We start from the raw sequence: 26561 nt of genomic DNA on the forward strand, positions 1-26561 counted from the left end.
GGTAGCGCACAGGGCACAGGACAGGATTCAGTGCGAAGGAAGCACACAGGGCACAGGACAGGATTCAGAGCTATGGTAGCACACAGGGCACAGGACAAGATTCAGCGTGATGGCAGCAGGGAAGGGCACAGGACAGGATCCAGCGCGATGGTAGCACACAGGGCACAGGACAGGATTCAGCGCGATGGTAGCACACAGGGCACAGGACAGGATTCAGCGCGATGGCAGCAGGGAAGGGCATAGGACAGGATTCAGCGCGATGGCAGCAGGGAAGGGCACAGGACAGGCTTCAGCGCGATGGTAGCACATAGGGCACAGGACAGGATTCAGCACGATGGTAGCACACAGGGCACAGGACAAGATTCAGCGTGATGGCAGCAGGGAAGGGCACAGGACAGGATCCAGCGCGATGGTAGCACACAGGGCACAGGACAGGATTCAGCGCGATGGCAGCAGGGAAGGGCACAAGACAGGCTTCAGCGCGATGGTAGCACACAGGGCACAGGACAGGATTCAGCACGATGGCAGCAGGGAAGGGCATAGGGCAGGATTCACCACGATGGCAGCACACAGGACACAGGACAGGATTCAGCGCGATGGCAGCAGGGAAGGGCATAGGACAGGATTCAGCGCGATGGCAGCACACAGGACACAGGACAGGATTCAGCGTGATGGTAGCAGGGAAGGGCACAGGACAGGATTCAGCGCGATGGTATCGCACAGGTACCAGGACAGGATACAGCGCGATGGCAGCAGGGAAGGGCACAGGACAGGATCCTGCGCGATGGATGCACACAGGGCACAGGACAGGATTCAGTGCGATGGCAGCAGGGAATGGCACAGGACAGGATTCAGCGCGATGGCAGCAGGGAAGGGCACAGGACAGGATTCAGCGTGAAGGCAGCAGGGAAGGGCACAGGACAGGATTCAGCGCGATGGCAGCACGGAAGGGCACAGGACAGGATTCAGCACGATGGTAGCACACAGGGCACAGGACACGATTCAGCGTGATGGTAGCCCACAGGGCACAGGACAGGATTCAGCGTGCTGGTAGCACACAGGGTACATGACAGGATTCAGTGCGATGGTAGTCCACAGGGCACAGGACAGGATTCAGCGCGATGGCAGCAGGGAAGGGCGCAGGACAGGATTCAGCGCGATGGTAGCGCACAGGGCACAGGACAGGATTCAGCGCGATGGTAGTCCACAGGGCACAGGACAGGATTCAGCACGATGGTAGCGCACAGGGCGCAGGACAGGATTCAGCGCGCTGGTAGCGCACAGGGCGCAGGACAGGATTTAGCGCGATGGTAGCGCACAGGGCACAGGACAGGATTCAGCGCGATGGTAGTGCACAGGGCACAGGACAGGATTCAGCGTGATGGTAGCGCACAGGGCACAGGACAGGATCCAGCGCGAAGGCAGCAGGGAAGGGCACAGGAAAGGATCCAGCACGAAGGCAGCAGGGAAGGGCACAGGACAGGATCCAGCGTGACGGTAGCACACAGGGCACAGGACAGGATTCAGCACGATGGTAGCACACAGGGCACAGGACAAGATTCAGTGCGATGGTAGCACAAAGGGCACAGGTCAGGCTTCAGCGCGATGGTAGCAGGGAAGGGCACAGGACAGGATTCCGCACGATGTTAGCAGTAAGGGCACAGGACAGGATTCAGCGCAATGGTAGCAAGGAAAGGGCACAGGACAGGCTTCAGCGCGATGGTAGCACACAGGGCACAGGACAGGATTCAGCGTGAAGGCAGCAGGGAAGGGCACAGGACAGGATTCAGCATGATGGTAGCACACAGGGCACAGGACAGGATTCAGCGCGATGGTAGCAGTGAAGGGCACAGGACAGGATTCAGCGTGATGGTAGCAGTGAAGGGCACAGGACAGGATTCAGCGCGATGGTAGCACACAGGGCACAGGACAGGATTCAGCGCGATGGTAGCACACAGGGCACAGGACAGGATTCAGCGTGCTGGTAGCACACAGGGTACAGGACAGGATTCAGCGCGATGGTTGCGCACAGGGCACAGGTCAGGATTCAGCGCGATGGTTGCGCACAGGGCACAGGTCAGGATTCAGCACGATGGTAGCACACAGGGCACAGGACAGGATTCAGCGCAATGGTAGCTCACAGGGCACAGGACAGGATTCAGCGCGATGTTAGCAGGGATGGCCACAGGACAGGATTCAGCGCGATGGTAGCACACACGGCACAGGAAAGGATTCAGCGCACTGGCAGCAGGGAAGGGCACAGGACAGGATTTAGCGCGAAGGGCACAGGACAGGCTTCAGTGTGATGGCAGCACACAGGGGACAGGTCAGGATTCAGCGCGATGGTAGCAGGGAAGGGCACAGGACAGGCTTCAGCGCGATGGTAGCACACAGGGCACAGGACAGGATTCAGCGTGATGGTAGCACACAGGGCACAGGATAGGATTCAGCGCGAAGGCAGCAGGGAAGGGCACAGGACAGGATCCAGCGCGAAGGCAGCAGGGAAGGGCACAGGACTGGATCCAGCGTCATGGTAGCACACAGGGCACAGGACAGGATTCAGCGCGATGGTAGCACACAGGGCACAGGACAGGATTCAGCGCGATGGCAGCAGGGAAGGGCACAGGACAGGATTCAGCGTGCTGGTAGCACACAGGGTACAGGACAGGATTCAGCATGATGGCAGCAGGGAAGTGCACAGGACAGGATTCAGCGCGATGGTAGCACACAGGGTACAGGACAGGATTCAGCATGATGGCAGCAGGGAATGGCACAGGACAGGATTCAGGGCGATGGCAGCAGGCAATGGCACAGGACAGGATTCAGCGCCATGGCTGCAGGAAGGGCACAGGACAGGATCCAGTGCAATGGAATCACACAGGGCACAGGACAGGCTTCAGCGCGCTGGCAGCAGGGAAGGGCACAGGACAGGATTCAGAGCGCTGGCAGCAGGGAAGGGCACAGGACAGGATTCAGCGCACTGGTAGCACACAGGGCACAGGACAGGATTCAACGCGATGGTAGCACACAGGGCACAGGACAGGATTCAGCGCGATGGCAGCACTCAGGGCACAGGACAGGATTCAGCGCGATGTTAGCAGGGATGGCCACAGGACAGGATTCAGCGCAATGGTAGCACACACGGCACAGGAAAGGATTCAGCGCGATGGCAGCAGGGAAGGGCCCAGGACAGGATTTAGCGCGAAGGGCACAGGACAGGCTTCAGTGTGATGGCAGCACACAGGGGACAGGTCAGGATTCAGCGCGATGGTAGCAGGGAAGGGCACAGGACAGGCTTCAGCGCGATGGTAGCACACAGGGCACAGGACAGGATTCAGCGTGATGGTAGCGCACAGGGCACAGGACAGGATTCAGCGCGATGGTAGCACACAGGGCACAGGACAGGATTCAACGCGATGGTAGCACACAGGGCACAGGACAGGATTCAGCGCGATGGCAGCACTCAGGGCACAGGACAGGATTCAGCGCGATGTTAGCAGGGATGGCCACAGGACAGGATTCAGCGCAATGGTAGCACACACGGCACAGGAAAGGATTCAGCGCGATGGCAGCAGGGAAGGGCCCAGGACAGGATTTAGCGCGAAGGGCACAGGACAGGCTTCAGTGTGATGGCAGCACACAGGGGACAGGTCAGGATTCAGCGCGATGGTAGCAGGGAAGGGCACAGGACAGGCTTCAGCGCGATGGTAGCACACAGGGCACAGGACAGGATTCAGCGTGATGGTAGCGCACAGGGCACAGGACAGGATTCAGCGCGATGGTAGCACACAGGGCACAGGACAGGATTCAGCGCGATGGTAGCACACAGGGCACAGGACAGGATTCAGGGTGATGGTAGCACACAGGGCACAGGAAAGGATTCAGCGCGAAGGCAGCAGGGGAGGGCACAGGACAGGATCCAGCGCGAAGGCAGCAGGGAAGGGCACAGGACTGGATCCAGCGTCATGGTAGCACACAGGGCACAGGACAGGATTCAGCGCGATGGTAGCACACAGGGCACAGGACAGGATTCAGCGCGATGGCAGCAGGGAAGGGCACAGGACAGGATTCAGCGTGCTGGTAGCACACAGGGTACAGGACAGGATTCAGCATGATGGCAGCAGGGAAGTGCACAGGACAGGATTCAGCGCGATGGTAGCACACAGGGTACAGGACAGGATTCAGCATGATGGCAGCAGGGAATGGCACAGGACAGGATTCAGGGCGATGGCAGCAGGCAATGGCACAGGACAGGATTCAGCGCCATGGCTGCAGGAAGGGCACAGGACAGGATCCAGTGCAATGGAATCACACAGGGCACAGGACAGGCTTCAGCGCGCTGGCAGCAGGGAAGGGCACAGGACAGGATTCAGCGCGCTGGCAGCAGGGAAGGGCACAGGACAGGATTCAGCGCACTGGTAGCACACAGGGCACAGGACAGGATTCAACGCGATGGTAGCACACAGGGCACAGGACAGGATTCAGCGCGATGGCAGCACTCAGGGCACAGTACAGGATTCAGCGCAATGGTAGCGCACAGGGCACAGGACAGGATTCAGCGCGATAGCAGCAGGGAAGGGCACAGGACAGGATTCAGTGTGACGGTAGCGCACAGGGCACAGGACAGGATTCAGCGCGATGGTAGCAGTGAAGGGCACAGGATAGGATTCAGCGCGATGGCAGCACACAGGGCACAGGATGAGGATTCAGCGCTATGACAGCAGGCAATGTGGAGGGAGAGATCACAATTAACATTTAACGGTTTGTGGGGAAGTGATGGCCTAGTCGTATTATCACTGAACTGTTAACCCAGAGACCCGCCTAACGTTCCCCTTGTACCCGGGTTCGAATCCCGCCATGGCAGATGGTTGAATTTGTATTCACTATATGTCTGAATTTCAGAGCCTAATGATGAAGGTGAATCTATTGTTGGAAAAGCCCATCTGGTCCACTCATGTCCTTTAGGAAAGGAAATCTGCCATCCTTACCTGGGCTGGCCTACATGTGACTCCAGACCCACGGCAATGTGGTTGACTCTTAACTGCCCCCTGGGCAATAGCGATGTGAATAAATGCTGCCTGGCCAGCATGGCTCTCATCTCATGAATGAATATCACTCCCCACCCCACCCGCCCACCATCTCACTGTGCTCCAGCTGAAAGAAGGTGAGCCTGTCCTTTCCTCAAAATAGGACCCACTGACGTTCCATGGTTCGAGCTTGGCAATGCTTCTCCAGTACAGTTTCACCCTTTCCAGTGAGGGGCACCAACACTGCCCACAGTATTTGGCATGTGCTCTCGCTAATGCCCTGCATCCCTGAAACATAACCTCTCGCCTTAATGTTCACTGCTCTGTTTGCTGTTCCTGATTACTTGCTGTGCCTGCACGCATACCTGCTGAGGCTCAGACACCCAGATCCCTCTGCTCCTCGGAATCTCAGTCATTCTCCGGTTTAAGAGAGTCACCAGGCACCAAGAAAGACCTTTCGGCCCAACTCGTCCGTGCTGAACCAGATATCCTAAATTAATCCAGACCCATTTCCCAGCATTTGGCCCATGTCCCTCTAACCCCTTCCTATCCATGTCCCCATCCAGGTGCCTTTTAAATGCTGTAACTGTACCAGCCCCCACCACTTCCTCTGGCAGCTCATTCCATACACGCATCACCGTCTGTGTGAAAAATTTGCCACTCAGCTCCCTTTCCCCTCTCACCTTAAACCTATGCCCTCGTTATAATAATAATTGATGCTTTTCATGTCATTTTTTTCCAAGGGGAACAACTTCCCATTTTTCCCTCGCACTATTCTCCATCTGTCAGCGTTTTGCCCGCAATCTCTATATTTGTCTGCAAGCTTTGCCTGATGTCGCGTTTTTTGACCTCCATCCACAATTAAACCACAATGCCTTTTCTCCAAGCCCTCCCCAACGCCTGGTCTAAATTATTGGTGCGGAATTGTACAAAGTTTGAGGGCCCAACTCAGATCTCTGGAGGCCCCACTTGCCACCCAATGTATCCTGATACAGACGCCACAGGGTCTTTCTTCTGCACTGTTGCAATTTGCCAAATGCCTCCTCGAAATCTATGTGCAGGACATCTACAAGGTCTCCTTTATTTACAGCACATATCATTTCTTATTTACCTGGGAGACGACATGGACAATGCTGGCCGGACCCAGCATTCATTGCCCCATCTCTAGTTGCCGCTCCCCCCCCCCCCCCCCACCGTGGGAAGGTGGGGGTGAGCTGCCTACTTGACCCGCTGCAGCCCATGTGCTGTAGGGATGACCTCTTAGGGAGGGAATTCCCGAATTCTGACCCAGTGACACTGAAGGAACGGGGATATATTTCCCAAGTCAGAATGGGGAGGGGCTCGGAGGGGAACTTGCAGGGGGTGGTGTTCCCCTGTACCTGCTGCCCCTTGTCCTTCCCGAGGGAAGTGGCTGTGGGTTTGGAAGATGCTGCCTGAGGGGCCTTGGTGAGGTTCTGCAGAGCATCTTGTAGATGGTACACACTGCTGCGACTGAGCGTCGGTGGCGGGGAGGGAGTGGGATGTTTGTGAACGTGGGGCCGATCGTGCGGGGGCTGCTCTGTCCTGGATGGTGTCGAGCTTCTTGAGTGTTGTTGGAGCTGCCCCATCCAGGGGCAAGTGGGGAGTATTCCATCCCCCTCCTGACTTGTGCCTTGTTGATGGTGGGACAGGGCTCTGGGGGAAGTCAGGAGGGGAGTTACTCGCTGCAGGATTCCCAGTCGCTGACCTGCTCCTGTAGCCGCTGTGTTTACGTGGTGGGTCCAGGTGAGTTTTTGGTCAATGGTAACCCCCAGGATGTGGATAGTGGGGGATTCGGTGATGGGAACACCATTGAATGTCAAGGGGCAGTGGTTAGATTGTCTCTTATTGGTGATGGGCATTGCCTGGCATTTGTGTGGCGCGAATGTCACTTGCCACTTGTCAGCGCAAACCTGGGTATTGTCCGGATCTTGTAGCATGTGAACACGGACTGCTTCAGTATCTGAGGAGTCACGAATGGTGCTGAATGTTGTGTAATCATCGGGGAACATCCCCACTTCTGACCTTATGATGGAAGGAAGGTGAAGCAGCTGAAGATGGCTGGGCCGAGGACCTCACCCTGAGGTATTCCTGTGGAGAATTATAATGATGCGGTTAAACATAATTTCCCATTTACAAAACAATGATGGCTTTCAGAAAAACCTGAGGCTCCGTTATGAATATCTTTCTAAGAATTGATTCTAAATCAGTAACCCATGACAGACATCAATCTCATTTGCCTGCAGGCTATTTTTTTCCCTTGATTAGAGGGACTTTCAACTACAATACCATGGACCCTACCTTGAATTTAAGGACTTTTAAAGAAGTTACGTCTGTCTCTACTCCCTCATAACCACCTCCTTTGTTTTTTGAAGGAAAAATCCAGCGGGACTTGTCAGCCTCAGCTCCAGCAAATTGCTCAGAACCACTCTCCACCTGATCATAACTTCAAGTTCCTCACTCCTGCACCACCTCCCGCCACCCCCAACCTCCCAGTTTACAGCTGAGACAGATTTTGTATTCTCAATAGTGAAGACAGCAGCAAAATATTTGTTCACTCTTGATTTAATCTACTATTAACTCCCCATTCTTAGAGGCACAATACTCTCTCTACTCTTTTTTTATTTCTGAAATAAATACCTGCAGAAGTTCATGTTGCTTGTTTTAAATGTTCTGGCTAGTGTTCTCTCTTTCCAACCATCGCTCTGTGCTGCCCTTTGTGCAGAGATGGCTGGCTTCTCACAGTATAATCAAATGCTCCAATGCTAATCTTGTGGTATAGTGATAGTGTCCCTGCCTCTGAGCCAGGAGACTCTGGTTCAAGCCCCAACTGCACCAGAAGGGCCCTGACCCAAAATGCCAACTTTCCTGCTCCCCTGCTATGTTCCCCCAGCTCCACACTGTTATCTACACCGGAAGCGTCTTTTTACCTTTATTCGTTCACGGGATGAGGATGTCACAGGCCAGGCAGCATTTATTGCCCCCATCCCGAATTTCCCCAGAGGGCAGTTCAGAGTCAACCACATTGCTGTGGGCCTGGAGTCACGTGTAGGCCCAGACCAGGTAAGAATGGCAGTTCCTTTCCCTAAAGGGCATTTTAGTGAACCAGATGGGCTTTTCCCCAGCAATGGATTCACGGCCATCATTAGATCCTTAATTCCAGATATTTATTGAATTCAAATCCCACCATTTGCCGTGATGGGGTTCGAACCCACTCGCCAGAACACCAGCTGGTCCTCTGGATTAACAGTCTGGTGATTAATGCCACAAGCTACTGCCTCCCTTTATGAAAATGTGTAATGATGTTCCTGAAGGGGCTAATTAAAAGATTTTTAAATGTTCTCCGCTTCTTTAATTAACCATGGGGCTCCCCTTAGAATTTTTCTATTAGAATAGGAACATACATTGTTTAGTATATTCTTAAATTTCTATTGTTGTCTCTACTGATCTGCCTTGTAAGGGAAATATACAAGTTCATATCAGTTAGCTAGTTCAATGCATTTTTAGTACGACAAACAGGGGTAGGGTGTATACAATGAATTGTAGTGCCTTGGGTCATGTCATAGAACAGAGGGACCTCGGGGTTCAGGTACACAATCCTTAGAACAAAAACAAAGTCGCTGGAAAAGCTCAGCAGGTCTGGCAGCACCTGTGAAGTAGAAAACAGTTAACGTTTCAGGTCTGGTGCCCCTTCCTCAGTCCCTGAGCCTTTTCCAGCAACTTTGTTCTTGTTCCTGATTTACAGCATCTGCAGTTCTTCTGGTTTTTACATAATTCTTAGAAGTTTGTGTCACACATAGACAGGGGGTTAAGAAGGCGTTTAGCACGCTTGCCTTCATCGCTTCAGACCTTCGAGTGTAGGAGCTGGGGACGTCATGTTGAGGTTGTACAGGATGTGGGTGAGGCCACTTCTGGAGCACGGGGCCCAGCTCTGGTTACACTGTTATGGGAAGGACATTATTAAACTGGAGGGGGATCGGGAGAGATTTACCAGGATGTTGCCGGGTGCGGAGGGATTGAGTTATAAAGAAAGGCTGGGACAGTTTCCACTGGAGCGTTGGTGGTTGAGAGGTGAAGTTTATAGGGTTATAGATAGGGTTAATGGTGGCTGTCTTTCCCCTAGGGTGGAGGATTTCCAGACTAGGGGATACATTTTTCATGTTAGAGAGGTGAGAGATATTAGAAAAATGATGAAGGCAAATTTAATTACACAGAGTGGCTCATGTGTGGAATGAGCTTCCTGAGGAAGTGGTGGGTGTGGGGACAGTTGCAGAGTTTAAAAGACATTTGGTTAAGGACATGGATAGGGAAAGGTTTGGAGGGATATGGGCCCGGAGCAGGGAGGTGGGGACTAGTTTAGTTTGGGATTATGGACAGCATGGACTGGTTGGGCTGAAGGGTCTGTTTCTATACTGTAAGACCCCATGATGGTCTCTCTATCAGGTTCTCCCTCAGTCTAGGCCGTCATGAGGTGTAGGTACGGTCTCTGGCCTGGATCCACTCCATGAGCGGTGGATGTATTCAGACAGTCAACCCCATCCTCAGGACATTGTAAAGTTCAATGGATTGTCTTGTGTGAGCGCTTCGCACTGGGATGAGGAGGAATTTGTTCTCCCTGAGGGGAGTGAACCATGGAATTCTCTACCAGAGGTGTGTTGGTTGGGGCTGGGTCATTGGGTAGTCAAGGCTGAGAATTTTATTCGGGCAGGTGGGGGGTTGGGGAGGTTGGCGTGGGGAGGGGAGTTGGTGGAAGAGTGGAGCTGATGACCAGATCAGCCAGGACATCGTGGAAGCTTGGGGTGGATTTGATGAGCTGAATGGACTCCGAAGTTTGCCCAAGTTAACTCTGAGCCCGCTCGCTCCTGCAGCTGGCCACAAAACTGATCCTGGCAAGGCCTCGGGCCTGTGCAGCCCGATTGGCAGGCTGGTAGCAGTAACCGTGGCGATGGTCTTCCTCCTGGGAGCAGCGGCCGTGACAGTGTGGGCCGTCGGTGAGTGAGCATGGCCTGGGCAGGAGGAGGCGACGGTGGTAGGGAGGGGATGTAGGGGCTGGAGGGGGTTACAGAGATAGGGAGGGGGTGTAGGGGCTGGAGGGTGTTACAGAGATAGGGAGGGGGTGTAGGGGCTGGAGGGGGTTACAGAGATAGGGTGGGGGTGTAGGGGGCTGGAGGAGGTTACAGAGATAGGGAGGGGGTGTAGGGGCTGGAGGGGATTACAGAGATAGGGAGGGGGTGTAGGGGCTGGAGGGGGTTACAGAGATAGGGAGGGGGTGTAGGGGGCTGGAGGAGGTTACAGAGATAGGGAGGGGGTGTAGGGGCTGGAGGGGATTACAGAGATAGGGAGGGGGTGTAGGGGCTGGAGGAGGTTACAGAGATAGGGAGGGGGTGTAGGGGCTGGAGGGGATTACAGAGATAGGGAGGGGATGTAGGGGCTGGAGGGGGTTACAGAGATAGGGTGGGGGTGTAGGGGATGGAGGAGGTTACAGAGATAGGGAGGGGGTGTAGGGGCTGGAGGGGATTACAGAGATAGGGAGGGGATGTAGGGGGCTGGAGCGGGAGGGACAGGGAGGGGGGGTAGTTGATGTGGGTCCGTTAGAGGAGGTGGGGGGTGTGGTATGGTGGTGATGGGTGAATGGGAAGGGCGTTATGAGTTTGGACTCGGGAAGGGGGTTTAGCTGAGTTTGGGATGATGTGGGACCTGACTCGCTGGGAAGCACCAATATCATTTTGGATCTGCATCTCTTTCCCTTTCAGTGACATACATGAAGAAAGCAGAAACCCACCTCTACAATGGTAAGCTTGAGATGGAGATCATAGCAGCTCTGCCTTCAGTATCCCTCGGTCAGACCCACACTCGGAGCACCGTGCACAGTTCCAGTCTCCCTCTCCCTCAGTTAGACCCACACTCGGAGCACCGTGCACAGTTCCAGTCTCCCTCTCCCTCAGTTAGACCCACACTCGGAGCACCGTGCGCAGTTCCAGTCTCCGTATCCCTCAGTTAGACCCACACTCGGAGCACCGTGCGCAGTTCCAGTCTCCGTATCCCTCAGTCAGACCCACACTCGGAGCACCGTGCACAGTTCAAGTCTCCGTATCCCTCAGTTAGACCCACTCTGGGAGCACCGTGCACAGTTCCAGTCTCCGTATCCCTCAGTTAGACCCACACTCGGAGCACCGTGCGCAGTTCCAGTCTCCGTATCCCTCAGTCAGGCCCACAGTCGGAGCACCGTGCGCAGTTCCAGTCTCCGTATCCCTCAGTTAGACCCACTCTGGGAGCACCGTGCACAGTTCCAGTCTCCGTATCCCTCAGTTAGACCCACACTCGGAGCACCGTGCACAGTTCCAGTCTCCGTATCCCTCAGTTAGACCCACACTCGGAGCACCGTGCACAGCTCCGGTCTCCGTATCCCTTGGTTGGAGCCGCTGCCACAGGGAATGGTGGTAGGGGATGTGTGTCTTTCTATTGAAGTGGTTTGGGAGGGAAGCTGGACAAACAGAGGGGGAAGGAGATGGTGATGGGGAGGGGGAGAATGGAAGGGAGTAGGAAGTTGGCGAGGGGCAGGAAGACCAGCATTGAGTAGATGAGCTGAATGGCCAGTTCAGAGCGTCAGTATCTGATCGAATCTTGTTGTCGGTTTGAAGTTCAGGTCAATGCAGACTCCCATTTGTCGGTCTATGACCCCAAGGCAGATGTGTGGAGGGTTGTATGTTCCTCACGGGTCAATGAGGAGATTGCAGAACTCGCATGTCAGCAGATGGGTTTTGTCAGGTGAGTCTGATCGCAGGTGACAACCCCCACCCCACCACCCCACGTCCCTACCTGCTCGGACCCCATTACCACCCCCACCACCCCACGTCCCTACCTGCTCGGACCCCATTACTCCTCACCACCGCTCCACGTCCCTAGCTGCTTGGACCCCATTAACTGTCCCACCCCACGCCCTCCCCATCCCTGTAACCCCCTCCAGCCCCAACACCCCCTCCCTATCTCTGTAACCCCCTCCAGCCCCTACACCCCCTCCCTATCTCTGTCACTTCTGGCTCATTCATCTTCAAATTTTACTTTTTAAAGACTGTCCTGTTGACTTCCTCCATTATCTCTGCCCCTGGTCTGGTGTCCAATTTCGAGATGATCGCTGTTCTCCTTCTCCATTGCTTTTGGATCATTAGGTTTAGGAGCTCCCAGCCCCACCCCAGAGTTCCCTTCCTCACTGTACATGTGCCGGGAACATCCTGGGGGCTAGCACTGACCAAAAACTCAACTGGGACCCACCACAGAAACACAGCGGCTACAAGAGCAGGTCAGAGGCTGGGAAGCCTGCAGCGAGTAACTCCCGTCCTGACTCCCCCCAGAGCCCTGTCCCACCAACGACAAGGCACAAGGCAGGAGGGGGATGGAATACTCCCCACTTGCCCCCGGATGGGGGCAGCTCCAACAACACTCAAGAAGCTCGACACCATCCAGGACAGAGCAGCCCCCGCTCGATCGGCCCCACATCCACAAACATCCCACTCCCTCCCCCCACCGACGCTCAGCCACAGCAGTGTGTACCATCTACAAGATGCTCTGCAGAACCTCACCAAGGCCCCTCAGGCAGCACCTTCCAAACCCACGGCCACTTCCATCGGGAAGGACAAGGGGCAGCAGGTCCATGGGGCCACCACCCCCTGCAAGTTCCCCTCCTGACTTGGGAAATATATCCCCGTTCCTTCAATGTCGCTGGGTCGGAATCTGGGAATTCCCTCCCGAAGGAATATTGTGGGTCAACCCTACAGCACATGGGCTGCAGCGTGTCAAGAAGGCAGTTCACCCCGACCTTCCCAAGGGAGGGTAACAAGGGACGGGGCAAGAAATGCTGGCGCAGTCTGTGATGCTGTTGCTTGTAAGTTGATGATATGGATATTGCTGTGTTGACAGGATGATTAGCTCCATGGAGAGTCACGTTGGAAACACTGGGCCAAATGGTTCAGTTCAGTTTTATTGTGTGGACACTTTGCTGCTTCGATCTGCTCATATCATTCAGGATCTTCTGCACCCCTGGTAAGATTAAACCTTAATCCAGTCTACCATTGCTCTAACACCAGGGAACAGTACCGGTGGGGATGGGTCTGTCACTGTATAACACTGGGGTACAGTACCAGTGGGGGACGGGTCTGTCGCTGTATAACACTGGGGTACAGTACCAGTGGGGGACGGGTCTGTCGCTGTATAACACTGGGGTACAGTACCGGTGGGGGACAGGTCTGTCCCTGTATAACACTGGGGTACAGTACCAGTGGGGGACGGGTCTGTCGCTGTATAATACTGGGGTACAGTACCGGTGGGGGGCGGGTCTGTCCCTGTATAACACTGGGGTACAGTACCGGTGGGGGACGGGTCTGTCGCTGTATAACACTGGGGTACAGTACCGGTGGGGGACGGGTCTGTCGCTGTATAACACTGGGGTACAGTACCAGTGGGGGACGGCTCTGTCGCTGTATAACACTGGGGTACAGTACCGGTGGGGGACGGCTCTGTCGCTGTGTAACACTGGGGTACAGTACCGGTGGGGGACGGGTCTGTCCCTGCATAACACTGGGGTACAGTACCGGTGGGGGACGGGTCTGTCACTGTGTAACACTGGGGTACAGTACCGGTGGGGGACGGGTCTGTCACTGTATAACACTGGGGTACAGTACCGGTGGGGGACGGGTCTGTCACTGTATAACACTGGGGTACAGTACCGGTGGGGACGGGTCTGTCCCTGTATAACACTGGGGTACAGTACCGGTGGGGGACAGGTCTGTCGCTGTATAACACTGGGGTACAGTACCGGTGGGGGACGGGTCTGTCGCTGTATAACACTGGGGTACAGTACCAGTGGGGGACGGCTCTGTCGCTGTATAACACTGGGGTACAGTACCGGTGGGGGACAGGTCTGTCGCTGTATAATACTGGGGTACAGTACCGGTGGGGGAACGGGTCTGTCACTGTATAACACTGGGGTACAGTACCGGTGGGGGACAGGTCTGTCGCTGTATAACACTGGGGTACAGTACCGGTGGGGGACGGGTCTGTCCCTGTATAACACTGGGGTACAGTACCGGTGGGGGACGGCTCTGTCGCTGTATAACACTGGGGTACAGTACCGGTGGGGGACGGGTCTGTCCCTGTATAACACTGGGGTACAGTACCGGTGGGGGACGGCTCTGTCGCTGTGTAACACTGACTTGGGGAACTGCAGTCGAGTGGTTCTTCCTGAGCATTGATGGGTGTGTGTGTGTGCTACAACATGTTGTCACTGTTTTGACAGTTTGTCTCTGTCTGCTGCGAAGAATGAACTGATTCTGTCTCTTTTCCCTGCAGCGAGTGTGCAAGTCACCTTCTCCTCTCAGTGCAGTGTCAAGGTACATGTTTCCTCTCTCTCTGCACGTCACTCATCAGTTTGTCTCACATGGGCGTGTATGTATCATTTAAACTTGTTGCTGCTTCTCCTCTCTGCCTGTGTGTCTCAGACTGTGGAAGGCGGAAGTTCTTGGGTGACCGTATTGTTGGCGGACACCATGCTCTCCTCGGCAAATGGCCATGGCAAGTCAGCCTGCGATTTGAGGGCAGCCCGATGTGTGGGGGCTCGATAATCTCTGAGGACTGGGTTGTCACAGCTGCCCACTGCTTCCCAGAGTAAGTGTCATCTCTGGGAGCCTGCTGTGGGTCTCGGAGAGGTGTGGGACCCCAGGAGGGGCTTTCGGCGCTGAGTGAGCGGGGCGCTGTCGGAGGGTTTCGGCGCTGAGTGAGCGGGACGCTGTCGGGGGGTTTTGGCGCTGAGTGGGCGGGGCGCTGTCGGGGGGTTTTGGCGCCGAGTGAGCGGGGCGCTGTCGGGGGGTTTCGGCGCTGAGTGAGCGGGACGCTGTCGGGGGGTTTTGGCGCCGAGTGAGCGGGGCGCTGTCGGAGGGTTTCGGCGCCAAGTGAGCGGGGCGCTGTCGGAGGGTTTCGGCGCTGAGTGAGCGGGACGCTGTCGGGGGGTTTTGGCGCCGAGTGGGCCGGGACGCTGTCGGGTGGTTTTGGCGCCGAGTGAGCGGGGCGCTGTCGGGGGGTTTCGGCGCCGAGTGAGCGGGGCGCTGTCGGGTGGTTTTGGCGCCGAGGGAGCGGGGGGGTTTTGGCGCCGAGGGAGCGGGGGGGTTTTGGCGCCGAGTGAGCGGGGCGCTGTCGGGTGGTTTTGGCGCCGAGGGAGCGGGGCGCTGTCGGGGGGTTTCGGCGCCGAGGGAGCGGGGGGGTTTTGGCGCCGAGGGAGCGGGGCGCTGTCGGGGGGTTTTGGCGCCGAGTGAGCAGGGCGCTGTCGGGTGGTTTTGGCGCCGAGTGAGCTGGGGGGTTTTGGCGCCGAGGGAGCGGGGCGCTGTCGGGGGGTTTTGGCGCCGAGGGAGCGGGGGGGGTTTTGGCGCCGAGGGAGCGGGGCGCTGTCGGAGGGTTTCGGCGCCGAGGCAGAGGCCAAGACCCAGTGTGCCTCCATCTGAGGGCGCAGGGGATTGTGTGAGTAAATGACTGCAGAGCCTTGGTTTGGAACAAGGGGCTGGATTGTGAGGGGGAGGTCTCTCCACTTATTTAGCTCAACCTGACTCATTGGCACATACAAAGGCAGAAGTTGCTGGAAAGGCTCAGCAGGGCTGGCAGCATCTGAAGGACAATATCAGAGCTAACGTTTCAGGTCCAGTGACCCTTCCTCCGAACTGATGGCAGCCAGGAAAATCGGGGATAGTGGGAGCTGCCGATGCTGGAGTCAGACTCAACACAGCGTGGAGCTGGATGACCACAGCAGGCCGGGCAGCATCAGGGGAGCAGGAAAGCTGAAATGGGCCCATTTCTGAACATAGAACATAGAACGTTACAGCACAGTACAGGCCCTTCGGCCCTCGATGTCGTGCCGACCTGTCATACCGATCTGAAGCCCATCTAACCTACGCTATTCCATATACGTCCATATGCTTATCCAATGACGACTTAAACGTACCTAAAGTTGGCGAATCTACTACCGTTACAGGCAAAGCATTCCATTCCCTTACTACTCTCTGAGTAAAGAAACTACCTCTGACATCTGTCCTATATCTTTCACCCCTCAATTGAAAGCTATGCCCCCTCATGCTCGCCGTCACCATCCTAGGAAAAAGGCTCTCCCTATCCACCCTATCTAACCCTCTGATTATTTTATGTTTCAATTAAGTCACCTCTCAACCTTCTTCTCTCTGACGAAAACAGCCTCAAGTCCCTCAGCCTTTCCTCGTAAGACCTTCCCTCCATACCAGGCAACATCCTAGTAAATCTCCTCTGCACCCTTTCCAAAGCTTCCACATCCTTCTTATAATGTGGTGACCAGAACTGTATGCAATACTCCAAGTGCGGCCGCACCAGAGTTTTGTGCAGCTTCACCATAACCTCTTGGTTCCGGAACTCGATCCCTCTACTAATAAAAGCTAAAACACTGTATGCCTTCTTAACAGTGAAGAAGGGTCCCAACCCAAAACATCACAAGCTTCAAAATCTCCCCTCCCCCCCACTGCATCCCAAAACCAGTCCAGCCTGTCTCTGCCTCCCTAACCTGTTCTTCCTCTCACCCATCCCTTCCTCCCACCCCAAGCCGCACCTCCATCTCCTACCTACTAACCTCATCCCGCCTCCTTGACCTGTCCGTCCTCCCCGGACTGACCTATCCTCTCCCCACCTCCCCACCTATACTCTACTCTCCACCTATCTTCTCCTCTATCCATCTTCAGTCTGCCCCCCCCCCCTCTCCCTATTTACTTCAGAACCCTCTCCACATCCCCCTCTCTGATGAAGGGCCGAAACGTCAGCTTTTGTGCTCCTGAGATGCTGCTGGGCCTGCTGTGTTCATCCAGCTCCACACTTTGTTAACTTGGATTCTCCAGCATCTGCAGTTCCTACTGTCTCTGTGTGATGACAAGGCCTTGTGTGTGCGCGTGTGCGCGTTCCTGGTTTTGTTTTGGATTTATAAAGCCCGCGGTTCTTTCAGCTTCTGCCCCATCCAGAAACGAAGGCTCCCACTCATTCTCAGAGAGATTGTATGATACATAGAACCCCGACAGTGTGGAAGCAGGTCATTGGGCCCATACAAACCCTCCGTAGAGTATTCCACCCAGACCTTGACCCCCTCGTCTAATCCTGTAACCCTGTATTCCCCATGGCTAAACCACCCTAACCTGCACATCTTCGGATTGTGTGAGGAAACCCACACAGATACGGCGGAGAATGTGCAAACTCCACACAGACAGTTGCCGATGGGTGGGATCGAACCTGGGACCCCGGTGCCGTGAGGCAGCAGCGCTAATGCCTGAGCCACTGAGCTGGTCTAAATATGGGATCTTGCTGAGCATAAATTGGCTGCAGGTCCTACTTTTGTTATGCTACATGTTGTCCTCCATTGGCAATGTGGATTGGGCGCTTGAGGGTTGGACAGGGGCTAGTAAAATGCAGCTCATCAGACACAATGTGACCCCTACACCCCCTCCCTACCTCTGTAACCCCCCCAACCCCTACACTCCCTCCCTATCTCTGTAACCCCCTCCAGCCCCTACACCCCCTCCCTATCTCTGTAACCCCCTCCAGCCCCTACACCCCCTCCCTATCTCTGCAACCCCCTCCAGCCCCTACACCCCCTCCCTATCTCTGAGTCGCTGGGTGTGGAGGAGTTTGGGAGTGGGCTGAATGAGTGAGGTGTCTGTCTGTGTTTCCAGGAGGAATCGTTTTGTTAGTCAGTGGACAGTGTTTACTGGTGCCATCCAGCAGTCATCGATGGGAGTGCAGAGCTCCGTGGACACGATTGTTTATCATTCCGGTTACAAACCGTTCCTCGATCCCAGTACTGAGGACAACAGCCATGACATTGCTGTGATGCATCTGCAGGTTCCTCTCAACTTTTCAGGTACACTCCTATCAGCCAGTAACCCTGCTCCTCCAACCCCGAACCAATCCCCTCCCTATCGCTGTAACCCCCTCCAGCCCCTACCCCACTTTCCCTATCTCTGTAACCCCCTCCAGCCCCTACACCCCCTATCCCTGTAACCCCCTCCTTCCCCCAGACCCCCTCCCTATCTCTGTCACCCCTTTTTGGTGATGTTCCCTGACAGCTCATGACCTGACCCAGAATGAGATCCCTGTCTAATTACAACAGCTTCACTGAACAAAGCCACTATATGAATGCAAACTGTTACCTCCACTTTATGTGAGCTGAAGATGCTCTACGCCACCCCCCTGACCCCGAGCTCGGGCCTGTTGTGTTCACTCTTGTCAGAAAACTGCCGGGGTCTGGACAGAGGCTGTCAGTGAGGATTTATTCTATCCAAGTTGTTGCTGGGACCTCTCCAATGCTTTGTGATGGGATTGACCTCTCGCTGCTGGGCCCGTCTGTTTTTTGGGCCCAGAAATCCTTTTTTGTTCAAATTGAGTCCCTTCAAACATTTTAAGTCATTTCCAAAATGCCAGCGAGCGGCATCAAGTGCTGAGAGTGACCTGGGAAATAGACAGTGTGCTCTGAAGGATCCTGGGTGTTTCAACAACAACGCTACCTCATTCCTGGTGATCAGTTGTGATCTGTTGGTGACACGTGTGGAAACAGCTCATGCACCTCCAGGGGAACATGCTCCGAAGGCAAAAGGGATGTGGCCAGGCCCTTCATCTCCCCCCACCCCCCCCCCGCCCGCCTCCACCTTGAATCAAACATGGCCACCATCATCCCCTACTTCATCTCCACGACAACGCCTCAACCCAACTGAGTCAAGTTGTGAACACAGCCTATTTTTCTTCATTTTGTATAAATTGTGTCCCACTTTTCGTTTTTTTTTCAAAACTTATATGGGTTTAGTAAAGATTTACAGGGATGTTTCCAGGGTCGGAGGGTTTGAGCTACAGGGAGGGGCTGAATGGCCTGGGGCTATTTTCCCTGGAGCGTCGGGAGCTGAGGGGTGACCTTATAGAGGTTTATAAAACCATGAGGGGCATGGAGAGGGTGAATAGACAAGGTCTTTTTCCCCCCAGGGTAGGGGAGCCCAAAACTAGAGGGGCATAGGTTTAAGGTGAGAGGGGAAAGATTTAAAAGGGACCTGAGGGGTAACTTTTTCTCACAGAGGGTGGTGCGTGTATGGAATGAGCTGCCAGAGGAAGTGGTGGGGGCTGGTACAGTTACAGCATTTAAAAGGCACCTGGATGGGGACATGGATAGGAAGGGGTTAGAGGGATATGGGCCAAATGGTAGTAAAGTTATAAAGGTAGGCTGGGACTTCTTTCAGAGGAGGGTAGGAGGTTGAGAGGCATCCTAATGGAAGTTTTTTTTGAAACAGTGAGGGCTTTGATAGGGCTGGGAAGGGTTCAGAGAGATATGGGTCAAATGCTGGCATGTGGAATGAGTTCTTATAATCCCTACAATGTAGAAACTTGCCCTACAGCCCAACATGTCCACACCGACCCTCCAGAGCATCCCACTCAGACCCATCCCCCTACATCTAAACATCCCTGAATGCTACGGGACAATTTCCCACGGCCAACCCACCCTCACCTGCGCACCTTTGGGCTGTGGGAGGAACCCAACGCAGACACTGGGAGAACATGCATTCTCCGCACAGACGGACAGTCACCCAAGCGTGGGATTCAACCCGGGTCCCCGGCGCTGTGAGGCAGCAGTGCTAGCCACTGTGTCGCCCATTCACACTGGGGGAACCTGGTCAGCATGGACCAGTTGGGCCGAAGGGTCTGTTTCTGTGCTGTACAGCTCTGCGGTGTTCATGTGTTGGTCTACTCATCTCTGGTCGGCAGTGGTGACCACTAGGATGTTGGAGGGATTGCTTTCAGTGAATTATTGGTCTAGAATCCTTTGTTTTTGTCTCTAGATTACATCCAGCCGCTCTGTCTCCCTGCAATTGGTCAGAGGCTTGTTGATGGGGCATTGTGTAGCGTCACAGGATGGGGCAACACGGAATATTATGGTATGTCCATTTTGTCCCTTCTCCCAGATAACAAAGTGTGGAGCAGGATGAACACAGCAGGCCAAGCAGCATCTTAGGGGACGTTTCGGGCCGAGACCCTTCATCAGAAAAGGGGGATGGGGAGAGGGTTCTGTAATAAATAGGGAGAGAGGGGGAGGCGGACCGAAGATGGAGAGTAAAGAAGATAGGTGGAGAGGAGAGTATAGGTGGGGAGGTAGGGAGGGGATAGGTCAGTCCAGGGAAGACGGACAGGTCAAGGAGGTGGGATGAGGTGGTAGGTAGGAAATGGAGGTCCGGCTTGAGGTGGGAGGAAGGGATGGGTGAGAGGAAGAACAGGTTAGGGAAGCAGAGACAGGCTGGGCTGGTTGTGTGATGCAGTGAGGGGACAGGACGAGTTGGGCTGGTTTTGGGATGCAGTGGGGGAAGGGGAGATTTTGAAGCTGGTGAAGTCCACATTGATACCATTGGGCTGCAGGGTTCCCAAGCGGAATATGAGTTGCTGTTCCTGCAACCTTCGGGTGGCATCATTGTAGCACTGCAGGAGGCCCATGGTGGACATGTCGTCTGAGGAATGGGAGGGGGAGTCGAAATGTTGAAATGTTCCGTCTCTGATGAAGGGTCTAGGCCCGAAATGTCAGCTTTTGTGCTCCTGAGATGCTGCCTGGCCTGCTGTGTTCATCCAGCCCCACACCTTGTTATCTATGTTCCTTCTCCCTCCTGTTAACAGCGAACACCCCGTGCAACTCCCGTGTCTCCCTTTGGAAATGGTTCTTCGTCCCTGTGCCGTTGGCGGGGGCGGGGGAGTGGTTTCGAAGCTGGGATTGTCGGAAGCCTCCAATTCAAATGGTGTGGTTCTGGTCGCCCTCCTGCAGAGAGGGTATTTCTTATTAAACCGGAGGGGGTTCAGAAAAGATTAGAAAGGACAAGGAAGGTAGCAAGGACTGTAGATGCTGGAGGTCCACGTCAACACAGTGTGGAGCTGGAGGAACACAGCAGGTCAGGCAGCATCGGAGGAGCAAGAGAGTCAATGTTTTGGATCAGGACTGAAGTCTGGGTCGGAGGGTTTGCGCTACAGGGGGGGCTGAATGGCCTGGGGCTATTTTCCCTGGAGCGTCGGGGGCTGAGGGGTGACCTTATAGAGGTTTATAAAACCATGAGGGGCGTGGATAGGGTGAATAGACAAGGTCTTTATCCCCCAGGGCAGGGGAGTCCAAAACTAGAGGGGCACAGGTTTAAGGTGAGAGGGGAAAGATTGAACAGGGACCTGAGGGGTAACTTTTTCATACAGAGGGTGGTGCGTGTATGGAATGAGCTGCCAGAGGAAGTGGTGGGGGCTGGTACAGTTACAGCATTTAAAAGGCATCTGGATGGGGATGTGGATAGGAAGGGGTTAGAGGGATATGGGCCAGGAGCAGGGAGGTGGGACTAGTTGAATTTGGGATAATGGTCGGCACGGACCGGTTGGGCCGAAGGGTCTGTTTCAGTGCGGTATGACTGAGTCATAGATGATGCAATGACATGGTTACATCCCCCAGGGATGAGGATGTAAGTTTGGCCTCGTGGACAAATCTCAAAACTGTGCCAACGAAGTCACTTGAGTAAATGCAGGATAGCTGGATGCTTGACCTGCAAGAGTTTATGAAGGAACCTTTGAAAGGAGTGGATCGAGAGAGAGAGAAGGTAGATGGAGAGGTTCAGGACTCGCTTTCCCACCCCAGAGAGCCAAAGGCACGGCCGCCAGTGGTGGAGCGATGGGAATCAGGAGATGCTCGAGATTGGAGGTTGTAAGGGAATGGAGGAGGTTACAGAGATGGAGGGGAGCAGGGAGGTGTAAGGACTGGAGGTGGTGACAGAGACACTGAAGTAATGGGGATATATTTCCCAAGTCAGGATGGGGAGGGGCTCGGAGTGGAACTTGCAGGGGGTGGTGTTCCCCTGTACCCGCTGCCCCTTGTCCTTCCTGATGGAAGTGGCCGTGGGTTTGGAAGGTGCTGCCTGAGGGGCCTTGGTGAGGTTCTGCAGAGCATCTTGTAGATGGTACACACTGCTGCGGCTGAGCATCGGTGGGGGGAGGGAGTAGGATGTTTGTGGATGTGGGGCCGATCGAGCGGGGGCTGCTCTGTCCTGGATGGTGTCGAGCTTCGCGAGTGTTGTTGGAGCTGCCCCCATCCAGGGGCAAGTGGGGAGTATTCCATCCCCCTCCTGACTTGTGCCTCGTCAATGGTGGGACAGGCTTTGGGGGAGTCAGGACGGGAGTTACTCGCTGCAGGATTCCCAGCCTCTGGGAGGGAGGGGAGGTTTGGGATGATCTGATAATCCTGTCTGACGCTGGGGAAACTGTCTGTGTGTGTGTCTCTCTGTCTGTGTGTGTGTCTCTCTGTCTGTGTGTGTGTGTGTCTCTCTCTGTCTGTGTCTCTGTGTGTGTGTCTATCTGTCTCTGTCTGTGTGTGTGTGTCTATCTGTCTCTGTCTGTGTGTGTGTCTGGTTACATTTTTAGGAGTACAGTCAGACGTGCTACAGGAGGCTCATGTGCCCATTATCACCAACACTCGCTGCAACAGCCCTGAGTTTTACCGCAACCAGATCACCCCCAGCATGTTCTGTGCCGGCTACAGTGACGGGGGCATCGATGCGTGTCAGGTCAGTGATCCGTGCGTAACGGCCAATAATTCACATTTAAAAATCTAACCAACTCCCCAACATCAGGACCTCCCCAGGCTGCAAAACCCAACCGTTCCCCCACGTCCGCACCACACACCCACAAAGTGTTGAAATGTGGCACCCAACCTGCACACAGGAAGCTCCCACACACTCAGAAACGTGAGAGCTCCCTCAGCGCCGACCCTCCGACAGTGCCCGCTCCCTCAGCACTGACCCTCCGACAGTGCGGCGCTTCCTCAGCACTGACCCTCCGAGAGAGCCCGCTCCCTCAGCACTGACCCTCCGACAGTGTGGCGCTCCCTCAGCACTGACCCTCCGACAGTGCCCACTCCCTCAGCACTGACCCTCCGACAGTGCCCGCTCCCTCAGCACTGACCCTCCGACAGTGCCCGCTCCCTCAGAACTGACCCTCCGACAGTGCCCGCTCCCGCAGCACTGACCCTCTGACAGTGCGGCCCTCCCTCAGCGCATTTTCACGATTAATTTGACTCCCGAACAATGGGGTCTGTTAAACTGGAAACACTATAAGCTGTCAGAAAGCATCCCTCAAGGTGATGACCTTGTTTGACCTCTCTCTCTCCCTGTCACTCTCTCCCTGTCACTCTCTCCCTGTCACTCTCTCCCTGTCACTCTCTCCCTGTCACTCTCTCCCTGTCACTCTCTCCCTGTCACTCTCTCCCTGTCACTCTCTCCCTGTCACTCTCTCCCTGTCACTCTCTCCCTGTCACTCTCTCCCTGTCACTCTCTCCCGGTCACTCTCTCCCGGTCACTCTCTCCCGGTCACTCTCACTCTCTCTCTTCCCCCCCCCCCCGTCTCTCTCTTCCCCCCCCCCCGTCTCTCTCTTCCCCCCCCCCCGTCTCTCTCTTCCCCCCCCCCGTCTCTCTCTTCCCCCCCCCGTCTCTCTCTTCCCCCCCCCGCCGTCTCTCTCTTCCCCCCCCCCCGTCTCTCTCTTTCCCCCCCCCCCGTCTCTCTCTTTCCCCCCCCCCGTCTCTCTCTTCCCCCCCCCGTCTCTCTCTTCCCCCCCCCCGTCTCTCTCTTCCCCCCCCCGTCTCTCTCTTCCCCCCCCCGTCTCTCTCTTCCCCCCCCCGTCTCTCTCTCCCCCCCCCCCCCGTCTCTCTCTTCCCCCCCCCCGTCTCTCTCTTCCCCCCCCGTCGGTCTCTCTCTTCCCCCCCCCCCGTCTCTCTCTCCCCCCCCGTCTCTCTCCCCCCCCCGTCTCTCTCTCCCCCCCCCGTCTCTCTCTCCCCCCCCCGTCTCTCTCTCCCCCCCCCGTCTCTCTCTCCCCCCCCCGTCTCTCTCTCCCCCCCCCGTCTCTCTCTCCCCCCCCGTCTCTCTCTCCCCCCCCCGTCTCTCTCTCCCCCCCCGTCTCTCTCTCCCCCCCCGTCTCTCTCTCCCCCCCCGTCTCTCTCTCCCCCCCCGTCTCTCTCTCCCCCCCCGTCTCTCTCTCCCCCCCCGTCTCTCTCTCCCCCCCCCGTCTCTCTCCCCCCCCCGTCTCTCTCCCCCCCCCGTCTCTCTCCCCCCCCGTCTCTCTCTCCCCCCCCCGTCTCTCTCTCCCTCCCCCCCCCGTCTCTCTCTCCCTCCCCCCCCCGTCTCTCTCTCCCTCCCCCCCCCGTCTCTCTCTCCCTCCCCCCCCGTCTCTCTCTCCCTCCCCCCCCGTCTCTCTCTCCCTCCCCCCCCGTCACTCTCTCTCCCCCCCGTCACTCTCTCTCTTCCCCCCCCCCGTCTCTCTCTCTCTTTCCCCCCCCCGTCTCTCTCTCTCTTCCCCCCCCGTCTCTCTCTCTCTTCCCCCCCCCGTCACTCTCTCTCTCTCCCCCGTCACTCTCTCTCTCTCCCCCGTCACTCTCTCTCTCTCCCCCGTCACTCTCTCTCTCTCCCCCGTCTCTCTCTCTCTCCCCCCCCGTCACTCTCTCTCTCTCCCCCCCCCGTCACTCTCTCTCTCCCCCCCCCGTCACTCTCTCTCTCCCACCCCCCCCGTCACTCTCTCTCTTCCCCCCCCCCCCCGTCACTCTCTCTCCCCCCCGTCACTCTCTCACTTACTCCACGCCCCCCCTCCCCCTCAGGGAGACAGCGGTGGGCCCCTGGTCTGTGAGGACACTCTCTCCAACCGAACGCGGTGGCGTCTCTGTGGGATTGTGAGTTGGGGAACGGGTTGTGCGATGGCCAACAAGCCCGGAGTTTACAGCCGTGTCACCCGCTACCAGGAGTGGATCTACCAGGCCATGAAGGTAGGAGGCTCAGGGAGCCCAGCTCCATCACTGAGGGGCTGGCTCCCTCTACACCGTTCCCTCATCAAACACTCCCAGGGACAGGGTTAGCATGGGGTTAGATACAGAGTAAAGCTCCCTCTACACTGTCTCCACCATCAAACACTCCCAGGGAGAGGGTTAGTACAGGGTTAGATACAGAGTAAAGCTCCCTCTCCACCGTTCCCCCATCAAACATTCCCAGGGACAGGGACAGCATGGGGTTAGATACCGGGTAAAGCTCTCTCTACACCGTTTCCCCCCCCATCAAACACTCCCAGGGACAGGGACAGCACGGGGTTAGATACAGAGTAAAGCTTCCTCTACACTGTCTCCCCATCAAACACTCCCAGGGACAGGGACAGCACGGGGTTAGATACAGAGTAAAGCTCCCTCTACACTGTTTTTTACCCCCCCCCCCAAACACTTTGTAATTGTGGAAATCTGCCCCTTTTAGGGGGAGGGGTAGGGCAGATGTATCTGCGATAGACCGAATGTGTGTTCCTCACGGTCACAGTCCCTGACGACTTTTTGTTTTAACTCTGCAGATCTACAAGAACAAGGGAGGGATCTACAGTTTGGATTGAAGGAGCGTTTTGAGGTGCAGGATGTCGGGGGTGGGAGCAGCACTTTTCCAGGGATATCTTGGTGCTACGGGAAGTTTTCAGCCTTCAGCAATATTTTTATATTTTGGGAAAATGAATGTACTTTTTTAAAATAAGCCCAAAGAACCCACTGACTGGTGCAATGTTTCAGGAGGGAGCACTTGGTGTTGAATGCTTTCACTCTGATCTTGAGCTGAGGTTAGAGTTCTCTGTTGAAAGAGCCACATTAGGAATTTAATCAGATGATGGACACTACATCTGCCTTGTGATATGGTGTTCAGATGGGTTTCACGTGTCTGGCCTCACTGTTGAAGGGTTGAAACTTATTTTTGGGGATTTTCTGTTTTGGCACGGGGTAATTTCAGTTTAGCTCTCATGGATTTTAATGTTTTTAAACACAACATTGTCTTACTTTTTTCAGTTGTTCATCCTCCTTTCATTTTATCTGCTCAGTTGGGATGGTTTTATATTACAGGGTGAGGTTGTGGTGGGGGGGGGATTGGGCTCAACCAGATGGGTTTTGGGGTTTTGTTCACTTCCTCACCAACCTCCTACACTTGACAAATTTCCCCCCTGCCCCAAATGTCTCTGCACGGTTCTCCCTGCTCAGTCTGTGACCTTTTTTTTTGTTTTGTTTCTGACTGAGTTCATTTTGTGGTCGTCCGGGATCTGCGAATTGGATAGTTACTGGCTGAGTTTTTTTGAGCCTCATCTATGCTTTTAGTCCTCGCAACACTAATCTTACTCTATCCCCCCCCTCACTCCCCACTCCCCCCTCACCCCCCGCCCCCTTTAATACCCCACCCAGTCTAATCCCACTCCCCCCCCTCACCCCCCACCCCCTTTAATACCCCACCCAGTCTAATCCCACTCCCCCCCCTCACCCCCCACCCCCTTTAATACCCCACCCAGTCTAATCCCACTTCCCCCTCACTCCCCGCGCCCTTTAATACCCCACCCAGTCTAATCCCACTCCCCCCCCCACCCCCCGCCCCCTTTAATAGCCCACCCAGTCTAATCCCACTTCCCCCTCACTCCCCGCG

General features: G+C 55.6%; 1 protein-coding gene across 1 annotated transcript in view; it reads left to right on the forward strand.

Moving 5' to 3' along the window:
- The window catches only part of hpn (hepsin), a 38265-nt gene extending 11969 nt beyond the window's left edge, over positions 1–26296 (forward strand). The window contains exons 3-13 of the mRNA XM_059641347.1: positions 9914–10036; positions 10799–10837; positions 11687–11813; positions 12963–13085; positions 14391–14431; positions 14540–14705; positions 17768–17955; positions 19916–20011; positions 22509–22651; positions 24731–24895; positions 25462–26296. Of these exons, the coding sequence (XP_059497330.1) occupies positions 9914–10036; positions 10799–10837; positions 11687–11813; positions 12963–13085; positions 14391–14431; positions 14540–14705; positions 17768–17955; positions 19916–20011; positions 22509–22651; positions 24731–24895; positions 25462–25500 (1250 nt within the window). The 3' untranslated portion in view covers positions 25501–26296. The remainder of the gene's footprint in view (positions 1–9913; positions 10037–10798; positions 10838–11686; positions 11814–12962; positions 13086–14390; positions 14432–14539; positions 14706–17767; positions 17956–19915; positions 20012–22508; positions 22652–24730; positions 24896–25461) is intronic.
- Positions 26297–26561: the final 265 nt, after the last annotated feature.

Source organism: Stegostoma tigrinum, chromosome 41, assembly GCF_030684315.1.
Source record: "Stegostoma tigrinum isolate sSteTig4 chromosome 41, sSteTig4.hap1, whole genome shotgun sequence".
In the NCBI taxonomy this organism is placed as follows: domain Eukaryota; kingdom Metazoa; phylum Chordata; class Chondrichthyes; order Orectolobiformes; family Stegostomatidae; genus Stegostoma; species Stegostoma tigrinum.